General features: G+C 41.4%; 1 protein-coding gene across 9 annotated transcripts in view; it reads left to right on the top strand.

The window, feature by feature from the left end:
- C1QTNF7 (C1q and TNF related 7) overlaps window positions 1-20632 on the top strand; it is a 129091-nt gene extending 108459 nt beyond the window's left edge. For 7 of the 9 annotated variants that reach the window (XM_053251660.1, XM_053251659.1, XM_053251656.1 and 4 more), the window contains 2 exons: window positions 15423-15668; window positions 19183-20632. In XM_053251660.1, the coding sequence (XP_053107635.1) occupies window positions 15431-15668; window positions 19183-19814 (870 nt within the window). In that variant the 5' untranslated portion in view covers window positions 15423-15430 and the 3' untranslated portion in view covers window positions 19815-20632. Of the gene's footprint in view, window positions 1-2499; window positions 2578-15422; window positions 15669-19182 lie in introns of those variants that run through there. The other 2 variants (XM_053251663.1, XM_053251664.1) reach the window with 2 other exon arrangements.
- The last annotated feature ends 388 nt before the right edge of the window (window positions 20633-21020 follow it).

The following is a 21020-nucleotide window of genomic DNA, read 5'->3' as shown; positions in this document are numbered from 1 at the left end:
GGCTTCATTGCCCAGCCATAGAAACTCCCCTGCTGAATGATGTGAGAGTTCTAGTTTCTTACTCTGGATCTGGGAATGTAATGTAATAGGTTTTCCTCTGGAATGTAGTAGGGCAGGGGTTGTCAAACTTGGGTTGCCAGACGTTTTTGGGCTACCACTCCCATCATCCCCATAATGGCTGGGGATGATGAGAGTTGTAGTCCAACAGCTTCTGGCAATCCAAGTTTTGATGAAGCTTTGTGAAGCTTGAGTCAAAATGAGATAGCCTAAACCGGCACGTTTTAAAATAACTATCTAATATAGTTACTTTGTAATAAAATTAAGGCACTCTGCACATGTACTCATATACTCTTTTAACCATTCTTTGTCCCTAGAACTTTTTAAAAAGTCTAAATTTCTGTAAATTTTAAGAAGTCCTATCTTTATTTTTTTGATTATATAACGTAGAGTTATCAATATCATTATAAAAATCTATATTAAATTTTTTTTTATCCTCTATAAAACAATAATACATAAAACACAGAGCAGCAGCAGTAAAACATCTCATTTAAATCTTCTGCTATGTATTTGGTGTTTCAGGCTCCTTGAGTGTTCACCAGGAGCATGTCCTTTTGCAGTGATCTGATACAATTTCTCAGGGGTTTTGGTTGTGTGAATCTCTCTCTCTCTCTCCCTCTCTCCCTCTCTCTCTCTCTCTCTCTCAACTCCAACTTGTTTCAACTCACAGATATAGCATAGTGTCATCTAGTGGTCAAAAGAGAATATATTTTTCAGTGTTTCATAATAAATGTATGATAAAGCTAAGGTGGTGGTATACCTTGATTTTGTTTCCAGTCCAATCCCGTCTTTATTACGTTCATAGACCAGAGTATTTGTTACCAATTATTACTGTAAACATGGAAAATATTGGTAGAATACAGCTTAAAAGTAAATTACAGTGGAAGTAATTTATTCTCTTTCTCATTCTGACAGGAAATTTAATTTTGCTTTGAAAAGGTATTATAGAAACAGACTGTGTAGATCCAAGGAGCAATGCAGGATGATGAAAATCAATAGGAGTTCTATGGAAGGCTATAGAATCATTTAGAGTACATATACGTACAGTGGTATATTCCATCCAAGAATGGCCACTTTTAAGTTAGTGTACTGTACCCAGTATTGTATTTTTGGACAGCCAGAAGGGAGATTGCACACAGAAAAAATAAGATTTTGATTATTCATTTAGTCACATGCTAATCTGTTAATTGAAATAAGTGTTAAATACCTAATGAATATAATTTAGGACACATAGGGCACACTCCAATGTATGTTTACATTGACTAAAGCTGCAATTCTATGCACACTTACCTGAGAGTAAGTCCCCCTGACAAAATAGGGTTTACTGCTAAGTGAATAAGAATAGGATTGCACTGCACAACTCTTTGAAGGCAGCATGAGATCAGGTCACAGCTAACTTTTTGCGCCTTTAACATCAATGAGGCTTAAGTGTGACCTTGAAACTACATTACCCTTGATATGGAGCTGTTCTGCCCACCCCCCCCCCCCAATAAAAGTAAGGCACATCACATTCTAGTTTCCTATGCCCTCTCACCAATGACAGCCAGTGCTGAGCTATGTTGGGCATTACACAACACTGTGATGCCATGACATAAACAGATGTGCCTAAACATTATGGAGAGAGGGGAAAAAACTTGATCCAGGACTGCAATCTTTTGTTTCTGGTCCATCAGCACACTTCTGGAGCAGCAGGAAAGCTCTGAAGTATTTGCACTTTTGCAGGAGAGCACCCAGGCTTTGGAAATGTGGGGACTACCATGAGGGCTAGTGCCACATATATGCGTGCTGGTGTTTGGAGCATGCACACAGCATTAAGATGTCAATGTATTTTTCAGGGTCCATCAAAACAGGAAGTTTCAGGACAATATAGTTAAAATATAGATCAAGTACACTCAGACTCAAAGCACAGGCTTTAAAAAACAAAACCCACAGTATTTGCAAACAAAAGTTTGTGAAACAACAGTGTTACGAGTTTGGAATGCTTTTGATTACTATGAATGGGCAATTGGTGGCTGTCCAGGAGCCTTACAAAACAACAGTAGTGCTCCTTAATAGCTGGAAATGTCTCTACAGTGTTTGGAATGTAATACCCAGCAGGTTTTGAGAGGGTGACATCTTCCAGCTAGGGGAAAGAAGTGGGGAAATAGCCTGAAGCCAGTTTGAATTCAGAGAATGAGAGAGAGAGTGAGTGCAAATGAGGGAGAGAAAATAATTTGGATGCAGTTGGTTTAAACTGGAATACATCCTTGCGGCGCTGCTGCACTAATGGCTCTCTGGATGTTTGATGCAAGATCAGTAAATTTACTGCCTGTTTTTAGGAATGTGCTTATTGTTAAGATTCCATACATCTCAAGTTCACTTTCATCCAAGGAAGACTAAATCTTCGGCATGGCCTCAGACATCTCACCCAGCAGGGAAGTAGGGAGTGCATAGCAATAGAATCATTTTTCAATCTCTGATTCTACATTTTTGCCAAACCTGCTATTTTTGCTTTTCAACGCCAGACCCTCTGCATAAATTGTGAGTCATTTCTGGATCTGCTGCTCTTTGTCTTTACAACAGGGAGTCTGGAGTGAAGATTGTTTGGTCTACAACTAAATTTGTAGAAAGTGGTACCTCCTGCGGCAAAACCATTTATTCTTGTTTTATCTACAATAGCTCATCAGATTCTAATAGCAGATTAGTCTGTAGGAAGAGACAGTGCAAGTCAGAACTAAAAATTCCCTGATTATACTCAGTGTCTGATTCCCCCCTCTCAGGCCCAGGATTGGGTCATTTGTAGTAATCAGCTGAATTGCCCCATCTATGCTGTATTCTAGATTTCAGATATTAAAATGAGATTATAGACACACCCTGAATCATTGTAATAAGTATGTTCTGGTTTTGATATACAAAATATTTGCCATTCCAGATGTTTGCACCTCAGCACGTTTGCAAGCAGGCCACAATTAAGCTCCAGTTGCCAAAGTTTAACCACTGCCTGATGCAAGCAGAAGGCTGCCTGCTTTTCTAAATGCAGGACTAGACTTACTGCTCCTGCTTGCTCACAGAGAGGGAAGAAGCAAAATGCTTTTGTGACATTATGCTCCTCCTATGATGCAATGAAGCAAGCAACTTTTAGCAATTTTAGTGTGGGTGGGTGGGACACATTTGTCTAGATTGCAGAAACTGATCCTTGTCGTATGAACGAATTGCCATTGCTGGTGGAGCTCATCTGATGCATTCCAGCTTGATGGACCTGTTCAAAATCTTGCCCAGATCAGAGATCTTGATCCTCTGGTGAAGGAAGAGGCTAGTATCAGGACACAGCCATGCCCAGGCCCAAATGAGGCCCCCTCCTCAACAATGGTGATGGAGGAAGATCGGGTCCCTGCAAGAGTCTCCAGTGTTTTGGAAGCACACACCCTCCCATTTGGATTCCTGGTCCACTCCAGATCCTCCTTTATCATGTATGGAGGCAGAGGTAGTGTTGCTGGATCAGTGCCAAGATCCAGAACTACCTGAAGCATCCCTTTCTATGGGTCTATTCAGGAGAGGGGCAAGGCAGAGATTGTGATCATGACAGACAAGCATAACAAAAGATGAATTTAGTTGTATGTAGAGCCCTGTACAATTTGGCTGCGCTGGCTGAATCAGGACACTTGAGGGGTCAAACTACATGTTATGAGACACTTATGATTGGTACTTACATGCTTGTTTTCTTTATATAGCTGCCAGAAGGTTGTCTGCATTAGAAGCATAGCATGAGAGACTTTAACCCCTTGCCTCCATCACACATCTGATCGGAATTGTGCCCCATAGTGATGTATACCACAGGAAACCTCCCATTTGTACCGGTGGGCTAGTTCACAGGATATACACACCCCTCCATTATGCACATAATAGCAGAAGCAGAAATTGATGTCTGTGATAGAATGTTTGCTTCCAAAAATGGTGGCCACCTGTCCAATCAAATGTGCTGGAGGCAGCATGAGCTGAACATTTTGGTGATCATTATTTGTCCAATCTGTCTGAAATTTGGCACAGAATAATTAGGTGACAAGCAACACCTGCTTCCAAAATTTGGTGCAGACATGTTAAGAAATGACCACGAATCGAATCAATGAATGAATGAATGAAGATACAATAGTTCTGAAAACCTACCCCCAAGAAGCTGAAGACATGCATTTTAATTCAAATATTTTCATGACAGCAATACATAGTATCTGTGCTTATATTGCTTACATTGTTCTCATACGAATGCAATATAAGCACAAATACAAATATCATCATATTACAAATGCTTTGATTTTAAAAAGCATTTTTAAACAGAAATCCATCAGGTGCATCTCTAGCAATTGATTGGAGAAGCTGCACCTCTTGAATTTCTGCTTGGACATTTACCTCTCCTGTCCAATGCTGAACTGAAGGCTAGGGCAAAATGTGAGTGCATGAAGCCTAATTCATAAAGCCAGCCTAATATATGAGACTATGCAAAGTTACTGCTGACATGGTGCAGAAGTTAAGGTGACTATTTTGCAATTTCTATGTCTTCTGGAGCACAAATGAAACCTGGAAGCACCTTAACCCCCTTTAAAAGGGGGGGGGGTGTTCTTTGGTATTAAAATAATTAATTTGGGCAATAATGCAAACCACCAATTCTAATTTCTTCTAGGTGAATGTTTATAAAAACTGTGACTAATTAATGGCCATGAAAAATATGTTGTCTAGTCAAAGCCAACTGGCATACACTGGTCCATGGTTTCAGTTTATTTTATTTCTAGGTTTTTAGCCTTGGTGGATTGTATAGCAATTGTTATGCAGAAGGCTGCTCTACAAGCTGTTCAGCATTTCTGTAAGTGGGTCCTTGGCAGATTGTGTTGGCTCTAGTAACCAGCTTGTATTTGTAATGTTTGGGCTGGCACATATAGGGATAATTATTTGAGTGCCAATTTTATAGAAAGAAAAGAAAAAGCATGAAAATAATGTCAGGCTACGTTCATATGTTAGCATTTCATCTTGACATCGTGCACAAAATCCAGACAAATTGCTAACTTTGCTTGGGAAAGTGTTGTAAGGTGCCTGGTAGTTTTGTGTCAGGCTTCAACTAGATATTTTGCCTGCCAATGCTGGTCTGGAAACACTGCTCATCACTGTACCACTGCAAAGTGGTGCAGGAAAGTGTAATCTTCCCAGTCTGCCACTCTCCCAGGGTCAGCACAAACAAACCTCTTCTCCGAGTTGGCTCTCTGAATCTAGGCTTGCCAGGTTGTGTTATCCAGTGGCTGTCCAGCATCAAAGATCGCTAATTACTTTAAAACAAGTCCTTGTGCCATATCACAAGCTGCTTATGACATTCCCTCTGTCATGTGACATGGCAAGAAGGGGCTGCTTAGCCCATTGTTTTGGAGGCGCGGGGGAGGGGGGGAATCCCATACATTCAACAGCTCCATGGGCATGTGGAAATAATGGTGTGGTCCTTTTAATGCAGGCCTCATAGAATTTATTTTTACTCATTTATTTATTTATTGTTAAATTTATACCCCGCCTTTCATGAAGAAAATCCCAAGGCGGCTCACAATAAAATTTAAAAACGCCATTATAAAAAAGACACATTAAAATATTGAGCTAAAAAGTATAAAAACAAATCTGATTTTAAAAAAATTAAAACACAAGCACGTTTGTGAATCACATGAACTCTGTTCTTTGGGGGAGAAAGCGTGTTCTAGGAAAGGCAGCTGTCTACAAATTAAGTGAAAGGAAGTGGGTAAGTGCTAGACGTATGGAAGGGAAACATGTCCTGTGAGATCCCAGTTCTACTAGAGTCCATGGTAGTGTTGCCATGGTAGAACAAAATGAAGAATGCATCCATTCAGCTTCAGAAAACTGTAACTCTGGAACTTTTTCAGGAAAGAGACGGTCAACGTTGCTTGTATATGAAATTTCTCGTAGGTTGCAGAAATATGCCTAGGTAGTTTGTAAGTCCTTGGCTGATTTTGGCATGAAGGGAACTGTAATACATTCCTTCAGTTTTTGTCACTTGTTTTGTTTTGCTTGTTCTGTATTAGCATCACAATTACATTGCAATTTCTTACAAAGAAAAGCCTGGTAGGTTTTATTTGCCCCTTTTTAAACAGAGCAAAGAATTGACAGCCATAATATATACAGCCCTTCAAGCTCCCATATGGAAAAGCTTTACATATATTTTGCAGTTTGCCAGATAACTAGAGCAAGTTATCTGGTATGGAGAGACTTCTTTAACAATGGGCCAGTACATATGATACCATCCCAGCACACATTATTAGGATAGAGGTCATACGAAGAGTCCACTTGTTGTGATATCAGCAGAGGACATCCTTACATGATCCCAGCATGACCATTTATTGCATGGGAGTGGGCTGTTTATCTGAATTGCCCCTCTACAGGAGAGCTGGTCTTGTGGTAGCAAGCATGACTTGTCTCCTCAGCTAAGCAGGGTCCACCCTGGTGGCATTTGAATGGGAGACTTGATGTGTGAGCACTGTAAGATATTCCCCTTAGGGGATGGAGTCACTCTGGGAACAGCATCTAGGCTCCAAGTTCCCTCCTTGGCTTCTCCAAGAGAGGGCTGAGAGAGATTCCTGCCTGCAACCTTGGAGAAGCTGCTGCCAGTCTGTGTAGACAATACTGAGCTAGATGGACCAATGTCTGACTCAGTAAATGGCAGCTTGCTATGTTCCAATGTGCTCCAAATTTCTGTTTAAACAGGTTACACTATACTGGGGCCAAGGGACCCAGAGTGCCCCAGTTCAGATGGCAAACCTATTACCATGAGGAAAAGGTTGAGGCTAAATTGTAGGTCATGCATGAGGATGTTTATAAAAACTTATTTTCCTGAATTTATATGGTTTTCTAGGGGTGTGCATGGAACTGGCTGGTTTAGCAGTTCGGGTCCTAACTGAACCTGAACCAGATCAGACCAGATCATTCCAGCACCCCCTCGAACATACACACCCCTGGTTTGGTTCGGTCCAGGAGGGGGATTGCGAGTTGGTGTTTTGTTCTGTTTTTTAAACATTTTTACACTTATTCCCTCTGGGGGAGTTGACTGAGGTGGAGGGTGTGTGTGTGTGTGTTCACAGAGATTCCCCCTCCCCCACTGGCCTCCCTTATTTAAGAAATCGGCCACTCTTTGGTTGTTCTTTGGCCATTCCCCCTTGGCATGACGTCCATTTTGGAGGTCGCCATGCCTGTGCAATGGGCCTCTGCATGGCCTGGGCATGAGGGAGGCCAGTGGGGGGCATGACCCAGGTTACGCAGAGGCCCATTGCGCCGGCGCAACAGCCTCCAAAATGGTGCCATCCTGAGGGGGAAAGGCCAAAGACCGGCTGAAGAGTTAGGGTTAAATAAGGGAGGCCAGAGGGAGGGGGAGGGAACCTCTGTGGATACCCCCCCACACTGCCTCGTACAACTCCCCCAGAGGGGATAAGTGTAAAAAATTTTCTGAAATAATAATAATAATAATAAAACTCATGAACTCTCAGGGGCGGGTTCGATCTGGGGTCAGACCAAACAGGGGCTGGTTCAGTTCGACTCCAAACAGTTAAACCAAACTGGTTTGATGTCAAACACATTCAGTGTTGAATCTGTTTGTACATCCCTAGGTGTGTCCAGAGCTTATGAGATTTGCTGAGCAAGCAACATTCTCAATCACTGGATAGGGCTATAAAAGCCAGGGAGAGAGAATATGCACATTGTAGAGGAAATGCATGACACTTAGTTCTTGAGAGAGCATGTCACGACACTTCTCACTGTCTCTCAAACTGTTAAGTCCCAGAGTTCCTTAATACAGTATTGGGCTCCTGAGTTCATCTGAAATGGTTCTCTAGGCATTTGGTCTCCTTCTCCTTCCCTTTCCTTCCATCCAGTATTGCAAATCTGGCTGGTTGAGTGGGGCATACACCATTTTAAATCACTCTCTCGCTGAATTCGCATTTAACATGGAACTGCTAGTGCAATGGGCCCCTCCCCTCACTTTCCCATCCACATTTGGACATTCAAGAAAACATCCTCTGAAGTCAGTGAGACTGCAGAGAGGCAGGGGAGCTGGCTGTGTGGGCTTCCTTCTTGCTTGAAGGAAGGCCCACACAGCCAATCAGGGAAGAAGAGAGGGAAGAGCTTCCTCCAGTCTGGCTGAATACAGCCTCCAGTACTGCATTTGGATGAAAAGGAGGCTCCCTTGACCCTCGGTTTGGAGCAACTGAACCTCACTACTAACCAAGGGTTCAAATTGGAGTTCTCGTCAGCGTGAACTTGGGTTGTGCTACTAATGGGACTAGAGTTGGCTGGGTTTGGATGTAATGTTAAGGAAACCATGGGTCCCTCCAACTCTGGTCCCCCATTACGTGCAAATGTGGCCCGTCTCTCATTAATTTCTGCACCAGCTGCCATTCTGTTATTGGCTGCACCTCATCAAGCCACCATTTTGTAACTAACTCCACCTCTTCAAATTATCAGGGACATTGGGAGTCAGAGCTACTGATAGGATTTATATATGAGCTATAAATTATAATTGATAATTTATAATTATATCTAGAATATAATTTATATATTAGTTATGCCTCTGGTCTCCAGACTGCATAGAACTACTGCTACAAGATCTCAGGGAAAGGAAGAAGTGTTTAAAGGGCATGTCTCAAATGTACCACCATGTATGGTTATAGATATATATCAGGTAGCCAAAAATGTATGAGCTGAAAGAAAGAAAGAAAGAAAGAAAGAAAGAAAGAAAGAAAGAAAGAAAGAAAGCTCAACAACACTAAAGTACACCAATATATTTGATTATATTTTGATTTCTGATTTTAAAAAATAATCAGTAATCACAGCATATACTGGGTAAATTAGTTTATCAGGCCATGCTGTTCTAACTCTCTCTAGATTTTGAATGCATGATTCTATTCACTAATTTGGCATTTAAATCCAGTGTTTTGGATGAGCCAGATATATCTAAGAGACTTTGAGCAGAATGATAATGTTGATATTTCTAAAACCATCATTTGGGATGTGATGAAAGCTACTTTTAGGGGTGAATGTATTAGAGAGCTTTCTATCTTTAAAAGGAAGAATGCCTAAAAACAAAATATGCTTTTTACTGAGATATGAGAAATCTCTTAAAGAAACTGGCTCTAATAAAATGTATAAGAAACTTCTACAGAAAAGGAAAGAGCTGGAGGCTTTGGAATGCCAGAAAATTGCCACTGCAGTGGCTTATACTAATCAGAAATTTTACGAGCATGGAAACAAAAGCTCTAAGCTCCTGGCAAATAGATTTTTTTAAAGATGCTAACGGCATTAGAGTCACGAACCCTAATGAGATTTGTGGCTCTCTTGTAAAAATTTTACTCTGAACTATATAGTTCAGATATCCAGATATTAGGAATATTTATCATTATTTAGAGAATACTGGAATTACTCTTTCGCATGATAGTCTTGGGGATTTATCGAATGTGTCAATGTGAGTTGCAGGAATTTATTATGGGGCTGAAAAGTCATAAATCTCCAGGCCCAGGTGGTTTTACAGCCTTGAGATACAAGAGGTTTGGTGATATTTTGATTCCTCCCAGACGTGTGACCCTTTTAAATTCCATTTTAGAAGGCCACTTGATTCCTGACTCATGGAGATTTTCCAGATTGGTAATGTTTCTAAAAGCCAATAAAGATAAAGAATTAATAGAATCATACAACTGTTACTGGTCAGAAAATGTTCTTGTTTGTAGAAGAGAGGAAGATAGATAGATAGATAGATAGATAGATAGATAGATAGATAGATAGATAGATAGATGGCAAGGGTCTGCAAAGCAACGGGTTGTGAGGGAGGAAAGAGCCCCTTCGGGAGAAGGAGGCTGCCATTTTGTGAATTAGATGAGGAAGCAAGATGAACAAGATCTGTTAACTCAAGAAGGGAGGGAGGGAGAGAGAGAAAGAAGGGAGGGGAAGAAAGACAGAGGGGAAGAGAGAGAAAGAGAGAAAAAGAAGAGAGAAAGAAGGTAGGCTGAGGGACGGGCCCAAGCCTGTGAGCAGCCTGAGGGGAACGAGCAGCCATGGTGGTGCCTATTGGCAGCAAGGAAGGGTCCAGTCTACCACTACTGCTGTTTGGGGCTACCGAGGGCATTGGTGGAGGGTCTGTCCACCAATGCCCTGTCCACCAACAGGCAAGTGATGGGCCCGGGTCTGTCAGCGGCCTGAGGGGAACGGGTGGCTATGGCGGTGGCGGCAGTGAGAAAGGTCAACTGCTGCTGCTGCTGCTGCTATTGTTGCTGCTCCTGTAGGGAAGGAGCAGGACCAGGGCTCCGGTGAGGTTGGGGAGGTCTCTGGGGATACGGGGCTGCAGCTTGGCCAAAATGTTTAAATGTTTAAATCATTAATTAATTTTATGCTGTTTTTATATTTTTGTTTTTAATTGTTAATTGATTTCAATTGTTTTATTTTTATGTAAACCGTGCTGAGCCATTTTTGGAAGGGTGGTATATAAATCGAATGAATGAATGAGTGAGTAAGTGAGTGAGTGAATGAATGAATAAATAATAGGTGCCAGCAATGCTGCAGCCACGACCAAGAGGGGTTTTGGGAGATAGTGTAAAGGGATGGAGGAGTGCCCAAGAGTGGTGAGGGGGGGTAGAAGCAATGGGATGGAGGAGGAGGAAGAGGAGGAGGGAGCAGGAGTGTGACTGAGGTGAGGGTGAAGAGATCTCTGAGGTGAAGGGGCTGTGGTGTGGGTGAGGGGAGCAATCAAGTACAAGTGCGCAGATGCTCTGCACGGGTTAAGCTAGTTATTAATATAAATTATTATTAATAATTTAGAGCATAAGGTTAGCCTATATGTGGACAACATTGCTCTAATTCTGACAGATCCTTTAATATCTGTCTCAGCTATACAGGATGAATTGGGGTGGGGGGAAATGAAAACGCTGCAATGTCTGAAAAATAAATTTTACTAAGTTGGAACTACTCTGTTCCGGAATTGGTTACAAATCTTGAGATAAAATAGTAAAATCTTTAGGAGTTCCACAAATTTCAAGAACTATTCAAAATTTATGAATACGAATATGATGATATTTGGGTGTTAATATATCTAAAAACACATTGCAGCTTATAAGACTGAACGTTACTCCAGTTATTAATAAAGACAAATTAAAAAATGGGAAAGCATTAGGTTGTCTTGGCTGGGTCAGATAGTCACTACAAAGATGCATTTACTTCCAAGATTACTGTTTTTATTACAGGTTCTGCCAATTAAACTGTCTAAGTCTACTTTGGGTTGACGGCAAAAGGTTCGGAATTTTTTTTATTCACGCTGGCAAAAAATCGAGGTTTTGTAATAGTGTTATATATACAAAAACACTCCAGAGTGGCATAGGAGTTCCAAATTTAGTTGCCTTTTATGAAGTCTCACACCTATGAAACATCCTTTGGTTAATAGCAAACCCAGAGGCTAAACTCTGGGTTAGCATGGAGGTTCCAGAACAATATTTTCATAATATTAATAATTTGCTTTTATTGCCAGACTTTGTTAAAAGCTTGAGAACTGTTGAAAACCCTTAATTGCCACACTTAAGACCTTGGGGAAATGGTATAAGATTTTTGCTCCATTATATTCCCCCCTCATATCGATTTGTTGTCATCCTAAATTTCCTGTTTTTTATATACCATCAACAGTATATCAAAGTACTCAGCACTCTCAGACATGAGACAACTAGACTAAGAGGGCCAGCATGGTGTAGTGGTTAGAGTGTTGGACTAGGACTGGGGAGACCCAAATTCAAATCCCCATTCTGCCATGAAACTCACTGGGTGACTCTGGGCCAGTCATGTATCTCTCAGCCTAACCTACCTCACAGGGCTTCTGTGAGGGTACACATAACCATGTACCATGTCTCTGGGCTCCTTGGAGGAAGAGCAGGATAGAAATGTAAAATAAAAATAAATAAATAAAATAGAAGACTTTTATTATTTGTATAAACCAATCGATTTAGACCTGAGAGAAGTTTATGAGTATGCATTACTCTTGGATGAATTTCCTTCAGTTTTATGTCTTTTATTTTTCATCCAGATATAATAAAGCAAGATAATAGAAAACTGACTAGGTCTGAAGCATTAGTACTAGGTTTCAGAGTCCTCTAAAGGCCCAATTTCTAAGTTGTATGATATTGTAATAAATCAGATGAATCCCTTTAATTGACCTTAAGTTGAGCTGGGAAAATGATTTACAGCAGACTGTTTAGTGATCTGGAATTGAACTAGATAAAGAAATGGAAGCCAGTGGCTTCAATCTTGGCCAGAATTAAGGAGATTTTAAAAAAAACTTTTCCATCGGTGATATGACCCCTTCCAGATTAGTTTATATCAACAAGAGTATTTCCCCTCTCTGTTGGAATAGTTGTGGGTCTAGGGGAACGTTTTCACTATGGTGGTCCTGTCCTAGTGTTCTTTCTTCTTGGACAGAGGTTTTCTAAGAGATGAGTAAAATTTATAAGGCAGAGGTTAAGTTTGAGTTCAGAGTTGGCATTACTAAATATATTTTTGGCGGCTAACTCAGAGTTATCATCTAAGGAATTGACGGTGTTTATGTTAACAGCTGCCAGGTTGTCTATTGCACAACGTTGGAAAAATAAAACTGTGGCCCTTAATACTTGGTATCAGCACATGTGGCATATAGCTATATCTGAAGAACTGACCCATACTATTCGAGTTTGATTGGGTCAGGCCAATCCCAATGGTGTTTTTTTAACCACATGGTCTGATTTTATTTTACTTACAAATCAGGAAAACCTTGTTCATTCCCCACCTTCTGATTACATTAGTATCTGGAAAGATTGTTAAATTAGGCTGTTGTATATTTAAGTAGAAATTACAGCTTATGTGATTGTAGAAAGGGATATAATTGCTTGTGATGCTTGTTCTATTATAAACAACTGTATGTTTTGTTTTGTGCTTACCCAATAAATTAAAAACTAAACTAAAGGACACAAATAAATTCCCTAATCTTTGAAAAACAATCAGGCCCCTGCCAGTTTTTCAAAACAGGAAAGGGGTTACAGGGAAGAGGGGATGTTATAAAATTGTACCAGAACCAGAAAAATGATACAAGAGTCAATAATCATGGTCAAAATCATGGAAATGTCCATGTGAAGCGACCAATCTTTCCATGCAACTCCTGCTACTGTGTGTGTGTACACTCATAGGATGGGGGTGGAATCAAATGCATGTACTAGGCCTCAGAAGCCAATGGAACGGTTGAACAAGATATCCCTTTGTCAGTCAGAAGGTGGGTGATTCAGTATGTTGTATGAGTCTTTGAACTTCTACAAGGACAGGAAGAATAAATTATACAAACTAATTAAAACTAGCAGAGCATCTGCATTAATGCAGAGCATCTGCATTAAAACATGCAGAGCATCTGCGTGCTACTACTTGATTGCTCCTCTCACCCCCTGCCACAGCCCCCCTCACCTCAGAGATCTATCCACCCTCACCTGAGCCACATTCCTGTGCCTCCTCCTCCATCCGGTTGCTTCCATCCCCCTCACCCCTCTTGGTCACTCCTCCATCCCCTTACTCAATCTCCCTCACCCCTCTTGGCTGCGGCTGCAGTGTTGCTGGTGCCTATTGGCCAAGCTGCAGCCTCCTATCCCCAGAAACCTTCCCACCCTCACCCGAGTCCCACTCCTGCTCCTCCCCACAGGAACAGCAGCAGCAGCGGTTGACCAGACCCTTCCTTGCTGCTGCCATCGCCATGGCTGCTCGTTCCCCTCAGGCCACTGACAGGCCTGGGCCTGTCCCTTGCCTGCCTGACTGCCTCAACCACCAGTAACCTCAATAGCCCCAAACAGCAGCAGTGGTTGACTGGCCCTTCCTTGCTGTGCGTTCCCCTCAGGCCGCTGGCAGGCTCGGGCCTGTCCCTCCCCCTTCCTTCTTTCTCTCTTCTCTTCCCTTCCCTTCTTTCTCTCTCTTTCTCTCTCCTCCACTTGCTGTTCCCCTCTGTCTATATTCTTGTGCCCCTTTCCCTTCCTGAGTTAACAGATCTTGTTCATCCTGTTTCCTCATCTAATTCACTCAACGGCAGCCTCCTTCTCCCGAAGGAGCTCTTTCCTCCCTCACAACCCCTGTCTTTGCAGACCCTTGCCATCTATCTATCTATCTATCTATCTATCTATCTATCTATCTATCTATCTATCTATCTCTCCTCTACAATCAAGAACATCTTCCAACCAGTAACAGTTGCATTCCAGCTGTTTATAACCATCACAAGCTCCTTCTCCCTATCTGCATATGGAATCCCCACTGCCCAATCACCACCGTGCCACAGGCTCCTCCTCCCTATCTGCATATATCTCCACTGCCCAATTGTGAAATCTTGTGAGAGCTGCCACACATGGGATTAGCCACAGGTATGCCTTAGATAATTAGATAGATAGATAGATAGATAGATAGATAGATAGATAGATAGATAGATAGATAGATCATAGAATAAGTTACTCAAAACAAGGAGAAACTATTGTACTTACCTGAATCCAAAACTACTCCCTTCCCCTCCCCACCCAATTCTTTGATGCTAGAAATCAGGGGGTCATCTTAAATTTAGAGTCCTCTTTTAGGTGAAAATAGGTATAGTCTGTATTTAACCTCTATTTTTAAAAGAGGTTAAATTAAATTTAAAAGGGGTTAAAATAAATGTTTGTCTTAAATTCAGAGTAATCTTCTATTTGGATAAACACTGTAAACCCAAAGACAAACTAGCCTAAATAGACTACCGAATTCAGCTGTTCATGGTGCTGAATTTGGGTTACCTTGGTATGGAATTCTCATAGTAGAATGCGTGTTGAGTGCACACAGCCCTGAATATATCCATTCATTTCTTGCATATAGAACTTTGTCTGATGTGCCTATTTTCTGAAAAGAAAGGAATAGATTTTTGTGCTACACTTTCCCTATGGCATTTTCAGGCATTTAAAGAAATATGTTATTTCCCATGGGGAAAATTGCCCAGGGGAAATAATACTTTGTAGCATTTGATTTAGGCTACTGGACTAGGGATGAGGCCAAAATTGGCTGCAAAGCAAACCCTTTAGCTGTCTCTCCTACTAGGTGCGCAGAATGTAGCATCTGAATTATTAAATTATCATATGCTGAGTATACAGAGGTTAGTCTGTGGAAGAGATTGTTCTATCTGAAATATAGTCTATTTGAAAGATGAACACAGCCCAATCCTTCACATGTGAGTAAAATGTGTATTTACACATATGCATATATAAATAAATGTATGTATTTTATAGAGTGCCTATAGAGCATGCAAAGCTTTAATGAAATAAGATGGATTTATTGTCTGCATATCTGTGTTCTTTTTTCAGCACCGAGGATGTTTGTGTTACTCTATGTCACAAGTTTTGCTGTCTATACAAGTGGACAACCTCTTCATAGCCAGTTTAAAGGAGGAAATTATTCTACAAGATACATTTGTAGCATACCTGGATTGCCAGGTCCTGCAGGACCACCTGGAGCTAATGGATCACCTGGACCTCACGGGCGTATTGGTATCCCAGGACGAGATGGCAGAGATGGCAGGAAGGGAGAAAAGGGCGAAAAGGGAAATGCAGGTACTGAATGTTCATTCATTTAAAGAAATCCCTACAGGAAACATTCTTTTGTTATAATGATACTGTCAGTTTCTCTGATATTTGGTTTGTAAAACTCCAGATACAGCACTACAGTAAGTATGAAGCACACGACTGTGAGCAGAGCTACAAATCAGACAGAGACGTCCTCCTTCGAATGTTTTAGCTGTCAGGAACGCATCCGGTTGTCTTCAATAAACCACTCTTTTTCTGCCTCTGTTCCTCATCTGCAATAGGGGGTGATATTGGCCTGTTTTACAGGGTCATTTTAACAATTAAAGCAATGTAAATGAAATACATTGAATGCAGTTAGATAGATAGATAGATATTATTACCTCTGTGGAGAGATACAGTCTGGGTTACCTTAGAGAGTGCCTTCTACTACATGATCCCCTCTGCATGTTAAGGTCATCTGAGGATGTCTGTCTGCAGCTGCTACTGGTACATCTGGTGGCAACTCAAAGGCGGGTATTCCCTGTAGCTGCTACTAGGCTGTGGAATGCACTCCTTGCAGAAATCCATAATCTAAATTCATTATTGGCCTTAAGGAGAGCCTGTAAGACCTATCTGTTTAGCCTGGCCTTCCAGGGTTTTAAAATTGTTTTTAAACTGTAACATTTGGCCTGATTTTCCAAGGTTTTAAAACTGTTTTACATGTTTTAATTGTTAATTGGTTTTATATTGTTTTTATAGTTTTTGATTTTAACTGTTAATTGGTTTTAATTGTTTTTATTTTAATGTAAACTGCCCTGAGCCATTTTTGGAAAGGGGGTATAGAAATCAATCCAGCAATCAATCAAATAAATAAAGGAGGTGGGGGAACTATGGGAGGTTCACATGACCACTGCAAGACTGGAAATATGTCGGTAAAATGTCGAGAATTGAGATCAGGCATGACATCTGAACCTGCCTGAATCTGGTTTCTGTGCCAGATGCCTGAGATTCAACCAACATTCTCCTGAAATTCTCTACTCAATTTCAAGTGAGTGGAGAATCTCAGGAGAATCTTGGCTGAATCTTGAGAATTTGGCACAGAAACTAGATTTGTGTGGGTCCACAGAGTGTTCCCAAAATTTTCCAAAATAGAACTGCTCTTGAGTTCCAAAAAATTTACTGAGATGTCCCCAGCTTACTGCCTTGCAGTGGGTCATGTGAACCCACCCTTTGTAGAGTTAGACTGGAAAAAGCACTAGGAAGAAAATAAGCTCCTACATTTGGAACTGGGATCCTTTCTGGAGATAAATCAGGTGCAGGAGATGGCTTGCTTTAGTTAGTTGACAATAGGGGTGTGCACGGAACCGCCACACTGCGGTCCGGCACTGGGGTGGGGGGTAGCTTTAAGAGCGGCGGGAGGGTTTACTTACACCTCCCGCCGCTTTCCCACTCTGGCGTCGTAATCTGCAGAGTAATTGGGGCAGCAGGATACCTCCCTGCCGCCCCTTCCCCGCTGCTGGTCTGCAAAAACTCCCAGTAATCATTGCGCGTGCGCACATTGTGTGTGCGCTTCATGTCACTGACGTGCACGTGCGCAAAGGATTACTGGGAGTTTTTGCAGACCAGCAGCGGGGAAGGGGCGGCAGGGAGGTATCCTGCCGCCCCAATTACTCTGCAGATTACGGCGCCACAGCGGAAAGCGGCGGGAGGGGTAATTAAACCCTCCCGCCGCTCTTAAAGCTACTCCCCACCCCCAATCTGAACCACCCAGGTCCGGACTGGTCCGGACCGGTCCAGACGCCTTTTCAATGGCCTCCGGACCGGTCCGGGCCCATCCCTAGTTGACAATAAAGGTAAAGTTAAAGTGTGCCATCAAGTTGATGTTGACTCCTGGCGACCACAGAGCCCTGTGGTTGTCTTTGGTAGAATACAGGAGGAGTTTACCATTGCTTCCTCCTGCACAGTATGAGATTATTCCTTTCAGCATCTTCCTATATCACTGCTGCTCGATATAGGTGTTCCCCATAGTCTGGGAAACATACCAGTGGGGATTCAAACCAGCAACCTCTGGCTTGCTAATCAAGTCATTTCCCCACTGTGCCATTAGGTGTGCTTGAGCTTTATTCTTTTTTAGCAGTCTCCCCTTATCTGTGAAAAATTTTGCGAGTTCTTGCCTCGCATAAACTTGCAAACCAATAAAACCCAATAAATAGAAACAAATTAATCTTTGGAAATCCTGCATTCATTGTAGAATTGTGACACCCAGTTCTCACTTTGTAGAGCATTAATTAATGGCATTCCTTCCAATTCACAAATCAAACCTGGGATTCAAATTTCTTTACAGACATGTAGATTGCAATGCTGACCTGTGGAGAATGGTACTCTAGTGTTTCACTTCATTTAATCAATTAAAAAAAAAAATTCAGAGAGTGTTTTTAACCTCAAGGCACCTATTCCACCAACACTAATCCCCACCTTCATGATACTGTAAGGTATTTGGGACTTCATCAGGCCAGCTCCAGATCCCCATTTTTTCCTTCCTCCCACAAATGACACTCAACATTCCATAGATCCTGGAGACCATTGAACTTGTTCAGTCCACCTCAAGTAGTTGGGTCCCCCCTCCCTTTTAATTTCCGATTGGATATAGTTCTGCACTCCTGGGAGATATTTGCACATGGCTTCATTTGCATCTTATCGTGCTAATGATTATACAGCAGTGCCTCTCCCTATTTGCTCCGGGCATTTTCAGAAAAAGTAGCTTAAAACCAGCATTTAAAAAACCTGGAATTACCCTGAAATAAGCTAGAATTCACAAGACAAAGCCCGACTTGTGTGTGGAGTGGGTCCAAGGATCTCAAAGGGAATCAGGCGTAAGTTGGGCTGATGCGTGAACGCACACACTCTCTCCTAAAGGAGATTTGGGTAGAAGCCCTGTCTGTAAAGCCTCCCGGTGAATTCCACAAGCATGTAGAGCCCACCTCCTTGTTTGCAATGGCCTTGTTTCCTTACCAGATTGATAGGCACAGGGTTCCCAAGTTCAGTATTAGAAGGAAACAGTGGAGACCTGCAACATAAGGTTTCTGTGAATCCCTTACCCCTAATAGGAGTGATCATGTTTAGTGTGAGCCAGCCAGCTGCAAACAGAAGCAGTGTAGCACTATTTGGGCTTATGGGCAGGCGGGTGAGGAGGTTTCAGGAGATGGGAAATTAAAAGAAGCATAATTTTCCTTTCCCACTTGACTGAAACCTTCTCCTGCTGTGATATATACTGTAGTACTAGAGTTCTGCATTTTTAATTTTTTTTATTTTTTTGCTTACATACCAGTGTACATTAATCCTGCATAGCAGTGGAAAGGAGAGGTTTCTGGAGAGTAGAAAAGAGCATTTCTCCCCTTTACTTTCTTCTGAAACTTCCCTATATATGAAAAGAAGGAATTTTTTTTAACTTCACCCATTTTGTTCATTTGCATCTAATAACTTATTTAGTGATTTGATTGATTGGTACTTGGAGAGTAATTGTATATTGTAACATACTTCTTCTTCCTTTCTTTTTTTAAAGGTTTAAGAGGAAAGACTGGTCCTGTAGGTGAAGCTGGAGATAAAGGAGACCAAGGAGAAACTGGCAAAAAAGGACCTACAGGATTGGGAGGTGCTAAGGGTGATGTGGGTTCTGTCGGGCCAGCAGGCCCAAAAGGAGATAAAGGAGAAAGAGGGAAACCTGGCTTACCAGGAATTTGTAAGTGTGGGAAAATAGTACTGAAATCTGCTTTTTCTGTTGGGATCACTACAAGCTACCCAGAGGAAAGACTGCCGATCATATTCAATAAAGTCCTCTTCAATGAAGGAGGGCATTATAATCCTTCAAATGGGAAGTTCATATGTGCCATTCCAGGAATTTATTACTTCTCCTACGACATCACCTTGGCAAATAAACATCTTGCAATTGGCCTAGTTCATAATGGGAAGTTCCGAATAAAGACGTTTGATGCAAATACTGGAAACCATGATGTAGCTTCTGGGTCAACAGTGATTTATCTTCAGCCAGAGGATGAAGTATGGCTTGAAATCTTCTATACTGATCAGAATGGCCTCTTTGCTGATCCCACATGGGCAGACAGTCTGTTTTCAGGATTCCTCTTATATGTTGACACAGACTATCTTGATGCTTTGTCAGATGAAGATGACCTGTGAAACGGGAGATGTCCAAGCATCTCTAAATGAACACAAAACAATGAACTGGATCGGATTTTTGATGGTAATGTAAAACATTGATGGCTTGATCTGGGCTTTGGGTTTTCCTGTTAAGGCACCCAAAGTAGACATTTCCCCCCCACAGCAATAGATGAAATCATGATCGCTTGTTTGAAGTTTTACCAAACAGCAGGTTCTGCCAACTCAATGTATATATTAGTACTTTCAAGAAAACATGTTTATAATATTTAAACAAATTTATGATATTGTACATGCAGTTTTAAATAAAATATATTGAATAATAATGTGGTTCTTATAAGCATGGACATTAAATTGCTGGATAAGCATTGCTTTGAAACTAAATATGAATGATCTCATTGGAAAACACTTTTATCATTCAAGGGTGGCAAGTGTTAACAAAGACCAGACAAAGCAAAATGCAGAAATGGAATTTATTTATACTACTGTTATATCTTTGAAATAATTGACTAAAGTCAAGGTTTTGGAGAAGTATACAAACAGATGTATGTACACAATGGTTTGCTTCCTTTTTTCTCCTGCACCTGTTTCAGCTGTTTCTAAAACCCATAAGAGTTTCAAAAGTAGCTCTGTAGTGTAACATAAGAGACTGCTGTTCAAGGAAAGAATATCCGTTGTGTGTGTACAAGCAACTGGGCTGATCCACACCCAACCTACAATTTGCAGGAAAGAGGACAGGACTATTGAACTAATTTAAGTCTGGTATTCCCCACTCTGAAGAGCAGTGAACTGTGGCCAGTGTATCTAAAATCAGGGAGATCGTGGAGTACCCTGATGTCACTGGTGCTGCACAGAGCAGAAGCAAATGCTCCAACCTATTCAACAAATCTAATTGAAAGACCATTTGATGTACAATTTGAGCCTCCTCTATTATCACTGGCAAATCACATATTGATTGCTTTGGATACCTGCAAAAACTGCAAATCTATGAATATTAAAACCATCATTTATCCTTCATAAAGTGCCTCTTCTTCCAGCAGCTGTTGCTGCCTCCTGCACATAGGACAATTATCCACCCTAAGCTGCTAGACTGTGCCTTTTCCCAAGAGGATAATTTGCCATGAGAGCAGTCTGAGAAACCTTCAGCTGTTCAAACTCCACACCAAGGGTTTTTTTTGTTTTTGTTTTCACAGTACTGTTTTGCTTTGTCAAATACTGGACTTGTTG

Source organism: Hemicordylus capensis, chromosome 5, assembly GCF_027244095.1.
Source record: "Hemicordylus capensis ecotype Gifberg chromosome 5, rHemCap1.1.pri, whole genome shotgun sequence".
Lineage (NCBI taxonomy): Eukaryota > Metazoa > Chordata > Lepidosauria > Squamata > Cordylidae > Hemicordylus > Hemicordylus capensis.
This window is presented reverse-complemented; position numbering and strand designations above follow the sequence as displayed.